Below are 17,686 nucleotides of genomic sequence, written 5' to 3' on the forward strand. Positions count from 1 at the left end.
GTTGCCGCCCCTTCCGACCACTGCAGGTGCAGGAAGCCAGCTATCCTCACCCGTTCACGCTTCTCCGGTCAAGCCAGCTGCGCGCGAGTGGCAGTGTTTCGTGATGCTCTTGCTGGTGACATGTGTCACCCGCAACAGCATCGACAGAGGTGATGCACGACGAGCACCGCCAGGTGCGCATCTAGCCGGCACAGATTCCCATGATGCAGTCGCAACGACCATCACACATGTGCGCACAGGGGCCGAGCCGTGCGGGATCGCCGTTGACCAGTCGCTTGTCGCGAGGGCTCGCCGGAGAGCAGCGGTGGCAGCGCGGCAGCAGGGGGGAGGTGTTAGCCCCATGGCTGCTGGCACGCGTGGGCCATCGGTGGGGCATGCGCTCAGGGTTCGCCGCACCGATTCGCGCATCCTCACATGCTCACACAGCACGACGTGTGCGACTCATGCGGGCAGTACTCGTGCAGCAGCATCGACGTTCTTCTCCTTTTTGGATGGAGATGAGCGGCGCACATCACGGGGTCACAAGTCGCTGTCCTCTCCCGGGCCCTCGTCATGGCCACAACAGCCTCGCGTGACGCGGCGACTCGCTGCTGCGTGGCAGCGCGCGTGTGCTGAATCGTACCGGCAAGTTTATGTGGGGCGTCCCATGAGCACGGCTCATCGAAGCTGGAGGTGGACGCGGACCTTCGCAGCGGAAGAAGAGCTGCGAGCTCACTTTCAGCGAGCCCTGCGCTGGCGATCGGATACCGCAGCGCAGGCCGCGGGGGGCGAAGAGCTGGTGGCGGAGGCGCAGCTGCGGTCGATGGCGGCGTTCGTTGTGGAGACGTACGTCTCTCTGCGCAAGAAGCTGGAAAGCTGTTGTCGCCCAGGTGCAGCAGTCATGCTAGCAGCACGTGATTCATGGAGCTCATCGGAGCTGCAGTGGCAGCTGCTCGTGTTCCTTGTGCTCGCCGATGAGGTCTGTGCTGCGCTCGGTGACAGTGCTGCCTGCTCTGGGCGCGCGTCGCATTGGGTGAGTGGGGTTACCGAATTCTCTGCGGTCTGCGAGTGCATCGCCGTCGTGGCGGCCGCCCAGCTGTGCGTGCTGGGGCATGCGCGTTGCCAGAGAAGTGTGGCTGGTGTTTGTGGCACCGACACAAGGCACGCCGAGACGGACGCGTGGGAGGCGACTGCGGTAGCACCACACAGTCTCCACGTCGTGCGCGCGACGCGTCGTGTGGTGGAGGGTGTGCTGGGCTTGTGCACGGGGCAGAATGACGGGGCTGTCGTGCCGCCAAAGCGCACGGACGCCAGCGACGTGTGTTCGCTCGACAGCTGGCTTGGCCGGCAGCTCTGCTGCCTCGCAGAAACCTCGTGTTGCTCGTTGCACTCAGTACAAAGGCGCAGGGATCAACGCGCAGTCTTGCCGGTGCCACCCCTGCTGCTTCTTCGCCTGCTCGTGCAGAGCGCTTCGTGGCATGGTCACTGTGCAGCCGCTGACGTGAATGGTGCACAGCACCTGCGTCACGTGTGTGCTGCCGTGCTGCTAATCGAGCGTGTCTTGGAGTGCGCCTGTGTGGACACGCTGGCGCACTGCGTAGACGAACTGCGCGGCGCCCTGCGGCTGTCGCGGCGATTTGCTTGCGAAGATGAACGAGGGGGCGACATGGTGCGGCAGCGCGCGTGGCGCCACTCTCGCTCCTCTTACAAAGGCGCTCGCCTAGACGGGGGCGCCGCAGCACTGGCGGCCCCCACCGGCCGATTCGTGTGCCAGGTGCTTGACGGCTGCCCGCCGTCGATTTCACGCCTGCTGCTGCTGCCACCAGAGAATGCAGCCCAACTCCTCCGCTCAACGACGGGCGGCCCCGAGTCGCCGCTAGATCGGGAGGTGCTTGCCGAGGAGGTGGTGCTGCTCGCCCCAGGGATGGCCCTCAGCGCCGCGTGGCGGCTGCATCATACTTGCGTTGTGGGGCCCATGCTCTGCACGTCACCCACGGCGAGCGCGCCGGCACTCGAGCACGCCGATGCTACAGACGCCGCCGGTGCCCGTGACGGCGCTGCCTCAGAGCCTTCGGGGGTAGGTGACCCGGATTCCCGGGAGCACGGCCTACTCCTGCGACGACTCAGTACCCTGGAGCAGGTGTGGAGCCGACTGTGCCCCTCTTCCACCTGCACAGCCACCGCCTCGCTGCCCGCGTGGTGGCAAGCGTTGCCAACTCGCTTCTTCTCCTCCATCCTTTCCCAGCTGGATCCGCCAGCGATCGCGAGAATGGCAGAGGCGGTGCTGGAGACGCTGAGGCGACTACCGCCGTTGTTGTCGGCAGCTCATCACGAGGAGCGCGTGAGAGCGCGCCGAAGTGCGGGTGCAGCACGTCTCGAGGCAGAGGCCGACGTCTGTGGAGGAGCCGGAGAGGGCACTGAGGTCGCGCAGTCTCGATCAGGTGTGCTGGCTCTCCCGTGCATTCTCGCCTCGGCTCCAACAGGCGCTGCCCGTGCAGAGGTGTCGCAGGCGCTACTCTCGCGCTTCTGCACGGCACTGACGACCAGCGCACGATCGGGGGAAGGAGACAACGCCGACCTTACAATGGAGAGGGTGCATGGCGCTGGTGTGTGTCTTGCCGTCTTGCTGGCATGCGCCTCGACCTCGCTTCGTGACCAGACCGCGGCCACAGATGATTTCCTGGCAGCGGTCACGTCCCTGGTCGACGGCCGAGAACATCCGCGACACGGTAGGCGGGAAAACAACTACGTATATGCAGCGCTGCGTAGCTGGTGGCCGGGGGCGATGAGCAACATCATGCTTGCACGGCACGCGCAGCTTGTTCGGGGGGCATCTCGGTTCACAGTGTCCGCGTCGACAGGACACGGTAGCGGTGAGGAGCCGCGGCGCAACCCGCTTGTATCCCTGTCACCAGCGGCTCAACTCGCGCTGTGGTGGGAGGAGCAGTCCAGCCTGCAGGCCGCCTCCGCGGATCCGCTGCCACGCCTTCGCGATTCCTGCTACTGGACAGGGATGCGAATCATGCGGCTATGCAACACGACTGCCTACCTCGCCGCCACGTCGACGACGACCTCCAGCGCACTCTCTTCGCAGCCGCTGCCCTCTTTGCCGGCACCATCCACGACGGATGCAGAGGCGGCGAAGGTGGCATGCACATCAGCCTACGACATGTTGAGTCTGGAGCAGGTGTGTCATCTCGCGATTGCTTCTGCCGCCCTCCCGGACCCCGGGGAGGCGCGTGAAACCTGGAATGCGCCCGCGGGGCCCTCTGCCACCGCCGCGCCATCAACTCACGCGGCACATTCATCGTGTGCTTGGACACTGGCAACTGCCGACGCGGGCGTCGCGCTCTTCAACGGTGACCTCAGCTCCGGCGATAGGGTTACCAGCATCTTCACGCACGCGATGACTGTCGCGCGGGAGGCTGGGGACGGTGCGTTGAACGTCCTACAGCACCGCCAGGGGCGCCTCCTCAATGACCAGCAACACGAGAGCCTTGTGGCGGCGCTGCGTGACTTCTCGAAGCGGCGCTTCGTAAAAGGGGCGGTCGCGTTGTTCTACGCGCACGAACGCCAGCACCGACGCCTGCGGCTGGCAGAGGTGGAGCTGTTTGCAGAGACAGCAAAGCGGGCACCGCTGCCATTTCTCGTACGCTTGTTGCTCTACGTGCCGCCACCGTGCGAGAGTGCGGTGCTAGCCAGGGCCATCATCGCCGGCGCGTGGAAGGCATACCAGCGTGCGCTGCACCAGCACAGCAGACGGGTGGCGGCAGCAGCAGCGGAGAGGCGGCGCGGCAGCCAGCGCGAAAATGCGCCCCTTGCGTCAAGTATTCGCCGCCAGTCGTGTCGAAGCGTCGAGCAGGCGTGGTACGAGAGCCTGGCGGTGGCACGCCGTGCGCTGGCGCTTTTCCCCAGCACCGGTGACGCGGATGGGTGTGGCGAGGAGGAGCGACGCAAGACTGTCGGCATTCTTCATCGGCTTTTATGCGCGCGCCCGCGCTCGATGCAGACCCATGCGTCGTCGGCTTCCACGGGTGCCACTGTGCTCGTTGACGAGTGGGACAGCGACGCAGTGCAGAACGCCCAGCTCCTGGCTGCGCTACTGCAGTCGTCGTCAAGGTCACGGCAGAGGCTTCACGTGCTGCAGAGTGCGTCGGCGCACCGATCCGTTGGGGAGCTTTGCCAAGTAATTCAGTTCTGCGACGCCAACAACGACTCGGCCACCGCCGTGCGGGCGTACCTGCGGTTTGCGAACGCCCACGCCACATCCTCGCTACACTCGCGTCTGCCATGTACGTCAGCTCAGGGTACGCTGAGGCGGAGTAGTTCGACGGTCGATGCGAACGATGGTCGGGTGGTGCCGCTGCTATCACTGGACACGTGCGTCGCACTTCTGCGCTTGGCGAGCATGCACGTGGTGGTCGCGTGCGATGAGGACGCTGCCACCTACGGTGTTCCGGTGACGGCATCGTCGTCGAAACGGGTGCCGCTAACCGCTCTTGTGGCATACGTGGAGGTTCATCAGGTGCCGTCGGAGTTATCGCCACCTGAGGCGCCACGCAGCGGTGCCGTGCCGCTGCGGGATTTGGGGGAAAGGAGGGCTGCTGCCGAGGATGCGGAGATGACGATGCTCCTACACATGCGCGCCGCCCTGGAGGAGAGTGCCGCTGCACCATCCGACATAGTCGCTGAAGCCGCTACCGCAGGCGCCGGCTTGACAAGCAAGCCGGTCGGCGATGCGATGCTGGGGGACAGCGGATACCACACCCACGTGAAGGGCACGCCTGCTTCCGCTGTCACTGCAGCTGCGGCTGCCACATCTCACGCGATGACGTACGCCACGAACTGCATAGCGGCGGTGCAGAGGCTCTCTCCGACGCTGCCGGCCTCACTGCGGTGTGTTGTCCACTCCGACAGCGCCGCCATTCCCTTGACGGCAGTGTTGCATGACGCGCTGCGGTGGTGCCGACTTCGACCGCGATCGGTGCCTGCTCGCGAGGGCGCCGCCACAGCTGCGGACGGACTCGATGCCTCGGCGCTACACTCGCATGCCGACCGCGCAGACAGCGACGACCCCGCCACGGCCGACGTCGTAGCGCGGCTGCTTGCTGCGATGTTTCAGTTGGACGGTGCAGAGATGGCGGAGATGGTCGATGCTGCCCACCCTCGCCCCGTGCACGCTCTCGTCACGACTGCCGCAGCGGCTGTGACGGCGACCAACGTCGCGCCTGCCATGGCGGATGTGGCCGAGGGAGACGCAACTTCATCGGTGGTGGTGACGCGTCATACCTTCGCGTGCCGCGTCGCGCGTGCGAACCAAGACTTCTGGCGCCTCGTGCGGCACAGCAGCGCCTTGCTGAGCTACGTCTGGGATTACTTGTGGGAACTGTACCGACTGGAGGCGACGGTGCTGTGGGTGTCGCCGGCGCAGCAGCAGCGCGCCTACCTGGCCATCGCCGAGTGCGCGCAGGTAATCTTGGCTGCCTTGCAGGCGCTAGATGTGTGGGCGGTGGAGATGCGCGCGCACGAGGTGCGCGAGCGAGGCAGCAGCAGCGACAGTGACGGCGACTACCAAGCCCATGAGCAGGCCTCTCTCACAGGCAGCCGAAGTCGTGTGCCTATGGCAGCCTCGAGCGACTGGAGACCGGGAAGCTCCGTGGACGAGTGGCGAGTCCAGCTGCGAAGTGAGATACTTCAGCGGATGCATGCGCGCCTCTTCGATGAAAGCGACCAGCCTGATCTCACGACCACCCGTCGTGGCGAAACAGCACTGGCGACGCTCCCATGTAGCCTCGCGTCTTCTGGGATGGCGGACACCACCGCAGCGGCGATCGCGTACACGACGACCGTGATTCAGCACTGCAGCACAGCTTTGGAGAGTTGTGCCCCTACGAGCGCTCTGATGCAACTGGCAGTCGACCCGATTGCCGCTACATCGCCAGCAGCGTCGGACGAATCCCTCAGCGGGAGCGTGATGAGGACAGAAGGCGCGACCTCCCCACGAGAGGTGCGTGAGTTGCTGTCGCAGACCACGCAGCAGTACTACCAAGCACTCAGCCAACTCACGAGCGCCTCGCCTCCAGTCACCAGTGGTGCAGGGCCTCTGGGGCCCGTGCACCTCAGCCGTCTTGCAACGGACAGTTTCTCCTACGTCCTCCGGTGTGTGACCGCCACTGCTGCAGCCGCACCACCACGTTGCCCACACACCATCGGCACCGTTGCGGAGTCGGAAGCCGGTGGCACCACGGCCCTGCTCTCGCGGGTAGCGGCAGCTGACGGCATGCTGCGGCACGTAGCATCGCTTGTGCAGCACGCATCGGTGCTCATGGAGGCGACGGACACCGCACCACACACCGCCAATGCCGGACTCCTGCGCATTCTTTGGTGTCTGTCAGGTGCCCTTCAGTACGCCGCGGCACTGCTGGATGAGTGTATGGCTTGGTGGACGCTTCTTGACCTCGAGGCCGCCGCTGCACCGACGAGTGAGCGATTATGTTCCAGCGACACATCTAGCTGCGACGTTGAACGTGTCTTCCGTTCTGTGAACGTGACGCTGGCGGCGAATAGTACGCTGACGCACGTCCGTGCACAAGTGCAACAGCTCGTAGCGTCGTTTGCGGATCTCTACGTCTCTGGTTGGTGCGGCAGCGTCCATGCGCGTCTGCCAGAGGTCACCCGTGCGCGGCTGTGGAGTCGCGACGAGTCGCGTGCGCAACATCTGCGCGTATGCTTGGTTTTGCAGCACCTCGCCAACGTCTCTGATGATGCCGCGGTGCCCGCGCGGCTGGCGAGGGCGGCGGAAGCGCTGCAGCAGGCTCTCACCCGTTACCCGTCTTCCTTGGCTCCCTCCACGGAGACGAAAGCCGCGCGTGCACGGCAGCACTCCTGTTTGATGGACTTGGACGAACTCGTCGATGGCGAGGACCACGACGTCACGGTATCGGTGGACTCCACGGCGGCGGCGACAGCGCAAACACTGGAGCGCACACTGCTCGCGTACGTCACTCGTGGCACATGGCCCGCCGGTGTGTTGGTGGTCGCACCCGGCCACATGACGGCGGTGCCGATCACTGCCTTGGAGGCTTCCTTCCAGCGAGCCGTGATGACATGCCTTTCGCCATCGCACGCGGCGCTGCTCTGGCGTTTGTTTGCAGCTCTCCTCGATGATGGCTGTCACCCCTCTGCCGCTGTCGAGGACACACCACCCGAGGGGAGCCATGATGTACCTCGGCCGATGGGGGGCGAGCGTGACGTTGCCGCCGAGAGGTCGTTGGATGTACTGTGTGCCGTGCCAACGTCACTTTGGCGGCAGCTGCGGCGTTTGAGCAAGGAAAGCGAATCTGACGCGGCCAGTGACGTGCTTCGCTCGAGTAGTGCTCGTACGGAAGCACCTGCGGTGCACAGCGAACGCGTTGCCGTCTACGCGGCCCTCCTCTCCCGCCATCCGCTGGTAATCATGGGTGTGGTAAGGCACCCTCTCCTGCGACACCATCAGCTGGCAGAGGCGCACCGAGAGCAGTGGCAGCCGGTGCAGGTCGGCGCCGGCACCGAGGGTGCTGACGACGCTTCGCAGGCACCGTCGTGCGAGTGGCTCAAGAAGCTAATACTATACGGTGCAGAGGACGACGACTCGGTAGCGGAGGCGAGAGCGGCAGCAAGCAATGACGCAGGGGAGTCTGCCTTGTCCAGCACATGGACAGCACCAGGCAGCACAGTCTGTCGCGGTGCCGGTGGTGGGCTTCTGCGCACCTCCTCGGCAGGACCCCTGGCGTTGCTGTCTGCACAGCCACTGCGGGAGCGATTTGTGTCGGCGCTCATTCTTGCCGTGCTGCGTGATGCATCACTCATGTGTGAAGGTCCGTCTTGCGTTCCCGTCGCCTCCGTTTCCCAGCCAGCAGACGAGGCAACCGCAGCCGCACTGCCGCCGTCGCCGTGCTTGTCCTTTGTGTCTTCGTCTGTCTCAGCCGCGGTGGCAGCTCAGAGGCGGGAGTGCATGCTGCTGGAGCTGGTGCAGCATCTCGGCTATGTCGCCCCACATGCGGTGCGCACAGCGTGTCGTTGGATTACTTGCACACCGTACCCACCCGCAGCGTGCACGCAGGCGACCTCCTTTCCTGCAGACGATGCGCCGCAGGCCCGGCTAATGTGCAGCGCGCTGAGCTGCACGGATGCCACGACGCTGCGCCGACTGCGGGTTGCACTGCTGTCGTGTGGCCCATGGCCGACTAATGTGGCTCGAGCGCTTCTCGAGTACGCGACGCGCGTGCAGCGCGCAGCCACACAGCAGACGGCGCCGCAGGCGCAAGCTGGCGACGGTCAGACAGCCACAATGCCGTTCCCTGAGGCGCTCGAGCTCTATCAGCAGCAGCAGCCAGAGAGCAAGCGACACGATATGGCTGAGGTGCCACGTGCGCCGATAGTCACCGCGCAACACCACGTCGACGCTGTGCGAGGCGTGCGAAACCCACTCTTGCTGCGTGTTCTCCAGCACTATGCCGACCAGGTAAAAGACAGTGCGCAACGCAAGCGACACCGTAACGGGAGTGGCTCCGCTGCCCCGTGGGGTCGAAGCGCCTTTTCTTCGCCACCTGTGGTGAATTCAACCAGTGACCCGGTGCCAACGGTGCACACACGAGGAGGCTGCTTCGTTGTCAGGTCGTCACGACTGCTGCCTCCCGCCCCCGCGGCGCCGAGCTCTTCAGTCGGCAGCACCTGCTATGGGCATTACGCCGGTGCAGGGGCACCGTTGTCTGCGATCCAGCTCGTCTGTGAAGAAGGTGCACGCCTGGTGAAGGCGCTCCGCACGTCTACTGCGCCAGCTGTGGGGGATGCCGCTGCGCGCATCGCGCTGCGCCTGCGCGACCTCGCCACGGCGCCATCCCACCCCGCCTGCGTTGGCCTTCTCAGCGATGCCGCCTTTGCGAAGGACGTGCTGGCGCTGCCCATGAAGCGCGTGGCGGCTGCCGTGATGCTCGCCTGGCGAACGCTTCTTGTACGAAGTGCAGAGCTGGACTGCCGGGAACGGAATTGGGATAGTGCTGTCGGTGACGACGGAGCCTTTGCCGCTGAGGTGCACAACCGGACACGAAACCTGTCGCTACGAGAAGCCGGCTCCAGAGACCGTCGCTGCATGACGCTGCTGGACGTATACGCGATGTTCTTCCTCGTAGCTTCCCGCGTGCGTGATCGTCTCACTGCTATTACGCCACCGCCTCCACAGGCAAAGGAGCGACAGTGGCTAGTGAGTGTGCAGCGCGAGTTGGGCTATTTGAAGCGGGAACTGACCGCGTACTGGGCCGCGGTGTTGGCAGACGAGGTGATGGCGTCGGAGCCTGTCTTCCAGTGCGGCGCCACGGGCGAGGCAGAGGCGATCTGCGCTCGCATCGACGCGTACTGCCGCAGCGGCGCGGACGGAGGCGCCGTGCGCTCCCTCACGTTGGGCCTCGTGACCCTGGAGGAGCACCTGCATCGCGCTCAGGCACGCTTGCAGGCGGTGTCGCAGGAACACTCGGCGTCCTCCTCGGCTCCACAGGCCGCGCATTCTCCAGGAGCGGCAGAAGGCAAGGCTGCGGCGGAGCTCTCGCGTTTGCAGAGGGAGGCCGGTGCGCAGCTGCGTGATGCAGGCGCACGGCTGACCTCGTTTCCTCGCTCCGTCACCGCAGAGGTATCGCCGCGGCTGGAAAAGGATGACGTGCGCGCATCACCGGAGCAGGCGTGGTCGTTGTGGCCACCTGCCGCCTCGGAGACATACCGACTACGGGCGTGCATGCGCATGAGCTCCGACGAGAATGCCCTTGTCACCGTCACGATCCGCAACCCAGTCTCGGTGGTCACGTACCTTTGTGCGTGGAGGCGAGAGCACGTGTCGGCGTCACAGACAAGGCGGCCAGACGCGCGCGCAGCACGTCGTCAGGAGAACGCCAGATCAACCACTTTCAGGCGGTGCGGCGTGAACGGCGCGGCGTGCGTGCTGCGACCGGCAGTGTGTCTGCCGTCCTCTTCTGCGGCGCAAAGCAGCAGGCAACCTGTAATCTCGAGGGGACGCGCGCGATGGGTATCGCAGAGCACTGCCGTATCGCTGACGGACGTGTGGCGTGCCGTGGATGCGTTTGTTCGACGTGGACACTTCGTCCTGGCGTGTATGCCAGGGGGCGGCCACAGCGAGGCATCCGGATGCGGCCCAGCGCGCGGCAGTGGTGGTGGCGCCGTCGACACGGACTCTTTGCAGGAGGAAGTCGACAGCACAGCTGCCGGGACCAGCCCGGCTGGCGCAGGAGTGGTGATGCAGGCGCTCTTGGACTTGGTGTCACTCGAGGACTCGCGCCTGCAAAAGGAGCAGCAGCAGTCGAGGCGGCAGCACGCAGGTCTCCCCTCTCAGGGCACCCTCAGCGGTGACACGCTTCACCTGCTTTCTGTGCTGCGTCAACTGCGTCAGCGCCTGCTTTCTCTTGCCCCTGCTGCCGATGCCGCGGCATCCGGAGCACAGGGCACGGAGGGGGCCGTGACAACCGTGACCGCGCAGACCAAGGGCGACCCGACACCCGCTGTGTCACCGTGGGCCGCCTTCGTGCCTCTTTCCTGCGTACAAGGTCCGAGCACGCTGCCCACTCGCCGTAGAAGCGAACTAGGCGTTGCTGGCACCGGCCCGCCGTCTCCCGTGCCCTCGCGTGGTGGCATCGCCTGGCACTCGTATCTCCACGTGCTTCACCTGTGCGGTGATGGTCTGCTGTGCCGGTTCGCACAGCGGCGCGGGCGTCGTGCCTCGTCGTCGGCCGCTGCGCTGACGCGCATCACTCATCAGCTGCAGCGGGTGGCATCCCTGTCTGCCTTTGAGGAACAGCTTACTCACTCGTCGGTGCCGTCTGCGCTGCGGTCCCGCCTCCTGAATGGCCAGGATGCACAGCGCATCATCTGCTTCCAGTTGCGCGGCCTGCAGCGCATTCGTGATCACGTAAGCATGCTAGGATGGACCGTGGACCAGGATAGGGAGCTGCAGCTAGCGCAGCAGACCATTGTGGCAACGGTGGCGGCGATCTGTGCGCTGCGACGCCGCTCGCATCACGGACAGGATAGTCTTCACGGAGAGGGCGCGTGGGATGCAGCTGCCACGGCACGCATGAGGCTCTCGACACAGGTGCGAAAGCAAGTGGCAGCAGTAGGGGATGAGGAGCATGTCCATCAAGTTGAGCAGGCAACCGCGGCATGTTTCTACCCTGCTCTAGCACACCTGTTGCGGCAGCTCCCGGTGACATATCCGTCTCGCACTGCTGCTGCCGCATCTGCGCAAGAGCCGTCCTCATCGCGACAGCGTTCTCCTGTTGAGGATCGCGTACCACGCGCTAACGATGCCGCGACGGAGGTGGTGACGGAGTTTGCGGGTGTCGCTGGTTCGGCGCGTCGCCGGCACCGCCCCAACTATGCCCTGGCACCGCAGACGACAGCAGCAACAGCGACGGCGGAGAGCGACAACGCGGCTGCGGCTCTGCTGACCACTGTATATGGAGTCCTCTGTGGGGCACACGAGCAGCAGCGGTGTGGATCCATCCATCGCTGCCAAAGCACCGAGGGTGCTCACACCTCCACTACACCGGCACTGGCACCAGTGGACTCTTGTAGCGAGCTGCATGCGCTTCTCTCAGCTGTCGTCGCCGCCGTTCAACGTCGCTCGCGCGACGCAGACCCGTGGCTACTACTTGAGTTTCTCAGCGGCAACGAACGCGAAGCACTACTCCCGCTCGCCGCGGCTGCCGAGGCCTCCTACGTGGAGACGCTTATGAAGGCCGTGGCGCTCGGCGCATCTGCGCCCTCGCCCAACCAGGATTCGCGCCGCGTAGTGGAGGCGGGGCTGACCCTGTACGCTCTCCTGCACCCATGGTTGCCACTCTCGGCCTCGGCGCGGGAGACGTGTGCAATGGAGGCCGCCCTGAGCCTCGTCACACTCGCCCTACCACAGCTCTGGGTGCGCCTCAACGGCAAGAGAGGCGTCGAAACGTCCATGAAGTCGTCCGCGACGTCCCTCTGGTATCTCGTCCAGGCTGTACTCGTCAGTATTCTGCATCATCAGCAGTCGGCGCGGCTGTCGGTGCGCAGCATCGTGCTCCTCGGCGTCATCTATAGCCAGCTGCGGGACTTGGAAGGAGAGACGGGTGGGGAGCTCGACCCAGTGCGCAGCCGGCGCAGCTCTCGCACGGCGCCGCAGGCGGATCCAAACCTGCTGCTGTGGCGAATACTCAGCGCTCTGAGCGTTTTGTCTGAGAAGGGCGCGGCAGAGGTGCGTGACGCGTGGATATCAGTGCGTGAGGTCGATGCTGTTGCTCGAGGGCCGAGCATTGGCGAGTACGTACCCGCACGAGCAACTGACGACGCTGTGCTTACATCTGTGGCGGAGGACATACGGCTGCACACAGAAACGGGTGGGCCTAAGCCGGAGGTGTGCAGCGGTGCTCACGTTATAGAGGCACTCTACCACGCGTCGCTGCAGGCTCTTTGGGAAGACGGCAGCGGCAATGGGGCCACTGAGCAGGTAAGCGGGCGCTGGAAGTCGCCTCAGCTGCTTGCGGCGACGCGGTTGAGGACGTGGTTGGCCTGCGAAGATGTCGCCGGTGCATCTCCCATTCGAACAACTGCGAACAGCCGCGGCTCAGCAGCAGGGGCAACGCTGCACGCATCTACAGCTGTCAGGCTGCCCGTACCGCAGCTGTGCGTCTTGGAGGAAGCCCTGTGTGGCATGCTGAAGGGTGTGGACGGAGAAGCCGGCGGCGCAGGAGGCCATAGCAGGACAGTCCGCGGAGCGACTAGCAGAGGGGTGCCAGGTCCGCTGGCAGTACGCCGCGACTGGCTTGCGTGTCTTCGAACTTATACCCTCTACGCAGAGCTGAAGCGCACGTGCTCACCGCCGCTGTGGAGACGGCAGCAGAACTGCCTGCGGAACCACGCGCAAAACGGGGATTGCGACAGCTCCCGGCACGACGATGATCAAAGTGGCTGCGACTGCGTCGGCGATGTCGCCTCACTTGTGTTGGAACTCACGGTGGTGGCGGCGCTCTCGGCAGCAGATGCAGCGCCGCACTCGCGGCACTCAAGTGCCGTCTCAGACGAGCATCAACTCGCCCTTCTTTCGACGTTTGTGCGCTGCTGCGACGCTCTGGGTACGCCGCTGCCCAACCTTCCATGTTCACACCGGCTGGGGCGGGAACGTTCATGGGCAACACCAGCGATGGCACGAGTTGCCCCGCCTCGCGCAAGGGTTCTTGGACGTGCCAGTGTTGATGCGCACGCCGCGGTGCGCCATCTCGCAACGACACTTCTGTTTCGCCTTGCAGAGGATGTGTCGCTCTCAGCACCGTCTGCCCGAACGATCCTTCACGACTGGCGTGCCGTGCTGACGCCGCTGCAGGCGCTGCGGCGCGTGACTTCGGCCTTTCCGGCTCCCGGCGCACGCTTGCCAGAGGCGCATGCGGGTACCCATCTTGGGCCTGCACAGGGAAGCGTGTGGCTACTCAGCACCTCCTCTGCAGGACTGCGGTGGGGGCCCGTGCGCCAAGCCGGTCCTTCATCCGCCAAGCTGGCAGGATGCCTCGAAGTGGCAAGCAGCGATGTTGACAGTGGTGGCTGCGATGCTGTTCAACCCACCGGCCAGCAGCCGCAGCCGGAGAGCCAAGAGGGTCGCTGTCACTACAACTACTCTCTCCAGTGTGTCTACTACACTACACTGCGTCTCCTGCTGCGCACAGGGCACCTCTCCAAGCTCCCGCTGCCGGTTCTGCTGAAGGAGCTGCTGCACCCCTTAGCGGAGTTGGAGCGCGCCGCAGCGGAGGCGTTGACACTCTCCCCCACCGCCACCGAGGTGGCACAGGGCGCCGCGCAGCCAACTGCACGGGGCCGCGACGACGGTGCCGCGGGAGTGAACCGGAAGACAGAGAATCGGCTCGCAGTACTCGTCGATGTGGCCCAGCAACTTTCGATGAACCTGCTGCTACGAGCGTCAGCCGCAGCAGCCGCTGCGCGTGGCGGAGACGGTAGCTCGGGGTCCGGCTGGGCCATGGCGTATCTCGTCTTCAAACTGCTCATGCAGATAGAGAATGCTCTCTGCACGCAATGCGGGACGCCTCGAAGTGCCAGCGATCGCGATGAGCGTGCGGCGTGTGCAAGAGTACCTTGTGTATCACCTTCTCGTGTCTTTGCAGCCCGGTACGCCGACCTGCTTGCCCAGCGTGGCACGTGCGCTCCCGACTATCTTGCGTTTATGCTTGTCGTGTCGCGCCACTGTCAAGAGCTGCTCCCAACGCACGGGGGCGGTGTCCCGGACGAGTCAGAGGCTCACGAGGAACGTCGGCGGCTACTGCAGCACGCTCAGCTGCGTCATGCCGTTGCGCTGGCAGCTCCGCCGCCCGCTGTTGGGGCGGTCATGGAGCTATTCCAGTTCAAGCACACAGCGCACTGCTGTCGTACCATGACTGCTGAGCAGCACTTGGGCGCACCCCTCCGTACAGGATCGGCTGTTGCATTCGAAAGGAGCACAGCGAAGCAACGGCAGCGTGTATACAGTGCGGAGGGCGTCGACGGGGAGCCGGACATCCTTCTAGGTGCGCTAACACCTGACGAGCAGGCGCTCGTGCAGCGCCTGCATCACCTCCTGCAGACGTCGCGTGGCATGCCTGCACCGCCGCTGAGGAGTCGCGGTACGAAGTGAGGGTGCAACATGAGGCCTTGTCGGACATGACGACGTTTTCTCTGGGATACGCAGCGGCCGTGCGATCCCGTGGGGCAGGAATGGATGGACGGTAGGAAGCAACGAGGCACGCAGTGGGGCGTGTTGTACCTGCTCTGCGCGTGTGGCGGTTGGAGGCGGCGCCACACCACCGCCCGTCCCTGCGTCACTCTCTCTCTGCTGGGCATGTGCTCCTAAGATACAAAACAGAAGGTATGCGTGCGCGCAAGACCGAGCCGCCGTGCTGCGCTTGTCGGACGTCTCCTCCACGTCGGCTTGACGCTCTTCACCGTTGTGTGGGCTGTCGTTCGTCCTCTGCCTGAGCGCCCCTGCGCATATTGCGTGTCTGAGTGTCTGCGCCATCATTTAGCCCTCTCCACCTCCGCCTTGCTCCCGTGACCCCCACCGTCGTGCACACACACACACACACACATACACATGCACACTGCGCCCTCAACCGCCTTCTTTGCCAAGCGCATACTGCCAGTGGCTCTCTGCGCATACATACTGTGCTCTTTCTCTCTCGTGTAACTCGTCTGCTTGTCGGCACTGGACCCACCCACCCCGCAGCAGATCTCACCCCACCTCCTCCCTCGCAAACCCATAGAGACACACACACACACGCACGCACACGAACACAGTGACCGTGACGGTGTATCGTGCCGGTTTTCTTTTCATTTTCCTTTCTAATCTTCCTTGTTGTAGCTGTGGTGGTCGCGGAAGGCGGTGAAGGCGAGGGCGAGGGCGAGGGCAAGGGGAACGGTCATCGCAGAAGCCGATAAGCCCATCGCTCACCTGCGCACGGGCAGCTCCTGCCTGCCTGCCTCTCGCTGACACACTCATTCTTTGGAACTCGTCACATAGAGGGGCACCGAAGCGACGATATACCTCTGCTTAGGTGCATGTGTTCTGTCTCCGTAATCACTTCTTGCCTGCTGTCTTATCGTGTATTTATTTCGGCCTCCCCACTCTCAGTGCACTCACACACACACACATCTGCCTGTGCAGGGTTGTGCGCGTGCCTGCGGGTGTGGTGGGAGTTGCTGTTGCCAGCGTTGCGGCGCTCCGCATGTTTCTGTTTTCTTCTTAGCGCGTTCTCTGGCCTTCCTTTTGTGAGCCACCATGCCACGAGAGGTGGACGTGGCCTCGGCTTCTTGGTCCGACGCCACCACCTTCCCTCGGACGTCCACGCTGCCGCGGCGGAGTCAGTCCCACAACGAAGCCCTCCTTGCCGACCATGATGGCGAGCCACTATTTCATCCACACGGGAGCGTCGCTGAGGTCCGCGCAGGCGCAGCATCGCAGCAGCAGCTGCGCGCTGTGAGCTTCGCCGGTGCCCTTTCCACCTCTGCAACATCGTCGCTAGCTGGTCTGCTCTTAGCGGACGTGATGCCGGCCGGCTCGCATGCGGTGCCCCCGCCTCGTGCGGTAAAGGATGTAAGCGTGGCCGCTCCGGCGTCAGCAGCGCGATCGGCGAACGCGTTACAAGTCTTGTCTGGTTCAGCTCTCTCGGTGCCTCCCGCCACCCCGAGGGCGACCAGTGCCACAGCCCACACCGCCGCGAAGGGGCTCACGAGTACCAGTCGGCCGTTTTGCAGCGTCGTCGGCGGATACAGCATCTCCCCCAAGCTGGCTGAGCTTCTCCGTGAGGCGGTCACGCGGAAGGACGAGGATGCGCCGTTTCTGAACATCCCCGCCGAGCTGCTATGGCGGGGAGGCCGCCGTGATGCACCTTCGGCACTACACGGCAGGCGTGGCGACCCGGGCACTACGACCCCGCGCAAAGGCGTCGCGCGCGCCTCACCGTCGTCCAGAGTGTTTCTGTCAGCTGATGAGGCGCTTATGATGGGCCCCGACGCACCTCGGCCTGGTCGACAGCGCTGGAGCTACAAAATCAGGTCAGCGCCCTGCGAGGGTACAAACACGTCATTCGCATCCGCCGCCCTTAGGCCCCTCACGCCGCTCTCCGGCAGCACTGGCAGCACCGTGCCGTTCATCTCCCTTTTCACCAAAGAGGACGCTGTGTCGATGGCCTCGCCCCTGGCGATGGCGTGCATGACCGCAGCACCGCTGTCCATCACGTCGCCGCCGTCCCCCGGCGGGGCGATGGTGTGCTCCTCGACTCCAAAGTCACCGCTCAGTGGCGCGGAGCCCGCAGTCGCTTCCGCGCTTCTTCGCGGCAGTAGCTTCGCCGCCAAACGCAGTCTTCGCTCGAGTGATGCGCAGTCTACCTTGATGGCGGCGATCGTCACGGGCTCCTCTCACGCAGCACCAGGTGCGCTCTCGCCGTTGTCACCCTTCACTCCCAGCGACTTCCACGGCGGTGGTGGTCAGCAGATGGAGCTGCCCTTGGGCTTTCAAGGGTTGTCTGCGTACAGCCACCATCTGCTTGAGCAGCACATGCCCGTCAGCAGTCGAGGATCCTCATCACGGACCGCGTCGGCTGCGGCGACGACGTCGCTGTTGGAGCTGGCGCGGCGGGCAGCGAGTGTTGCCAGCGCGCAGTCGATGAGCGACTGCACGGATGCCCCGTACCACTTCGAGGATCTCCTCGATGACGCAACGGCGTCCTCTCTCAGCGAGGATGACGATGTTCTACGTGACACACTGTGCGGCGGGGACTTCAGCTGCGACGTTTTCGAAGACGGAAAAATGTGCGAGGCAGTGGGCGACAACGACTGCGACGAAAGCAGCAGCTGCTGTGGCCTCTTCCAAATACGAAGGAGGAGAATGGTGGCGGCGGGAGCTATGCTGTCCGCAGCCACGGCAACAGCCGCCGCTGCGGGGTCGGCGTCGAGGCTGTCGCCGTCTCAGCAGCTTACACGCATGCAAGGGCAGTGCGACGCGCAGCCGTACTGCAACGCATGTGCCATCATTGCGAACCGCAAGCCGCCTGCACATGTCGCTCATGCACATCAATGCCAGGTCCGACTTGGCGTCTAGCTATGGCAGCGGAGGCAGTGGCCCGACTGGCCTCAGCACCTTTGCCCGAACCAC

The 17,686-nt window shown here is 64.7% G+C and overlaps 1 protein-coding gene and 1 pseudogene across 1 annotated transcript, besides 1 other annotated feature; both read left to right on the forward strand.

The window, feature by feature from the left end:
- Positions 1–340: 340 nt before the first annotated feature.
- On the forward strand, positions 341–14,671 carry LMXM_08_0340 (conserved hypothetical protein; the record flags this gene model as incomplete). The annotated part of the gene is made up of 1 exon (XM_003872548.1): positions 341–14,671. The coding sequence occupies one exon, from the start codon at positions 341–343 to the stop codon at positions 14,669–14,671; it is 14,331 nt and encodes a 4,776-aa protein (XP_003872597.1).
- Positions 14,672–15,811: 1,140 nt separating this feature from the next.
- On the forward strand, positions 15,812–17,632 carry LMXM_08_0350 (annotated as a pseudogene).
- Positions 15,812–17,632: a sequence feature.
- Positions 17,633–17,686: the final 54 nt, after the last annotated feature.

This window comes from Leishmania mexicana, chromosome 8 (assembly GCF_000234665.1).
Source record: "Leishmania mexicana MHOM/GT/2001/U1103 complete genome, chromosome 8".
Classification (NCBI taxonomy): Eukaryota; Euglenozoa; class Kinetoplastea; order Trypanosomatida; family Trypanosomatidae; genus Leishmania; species Leishmania mexicana.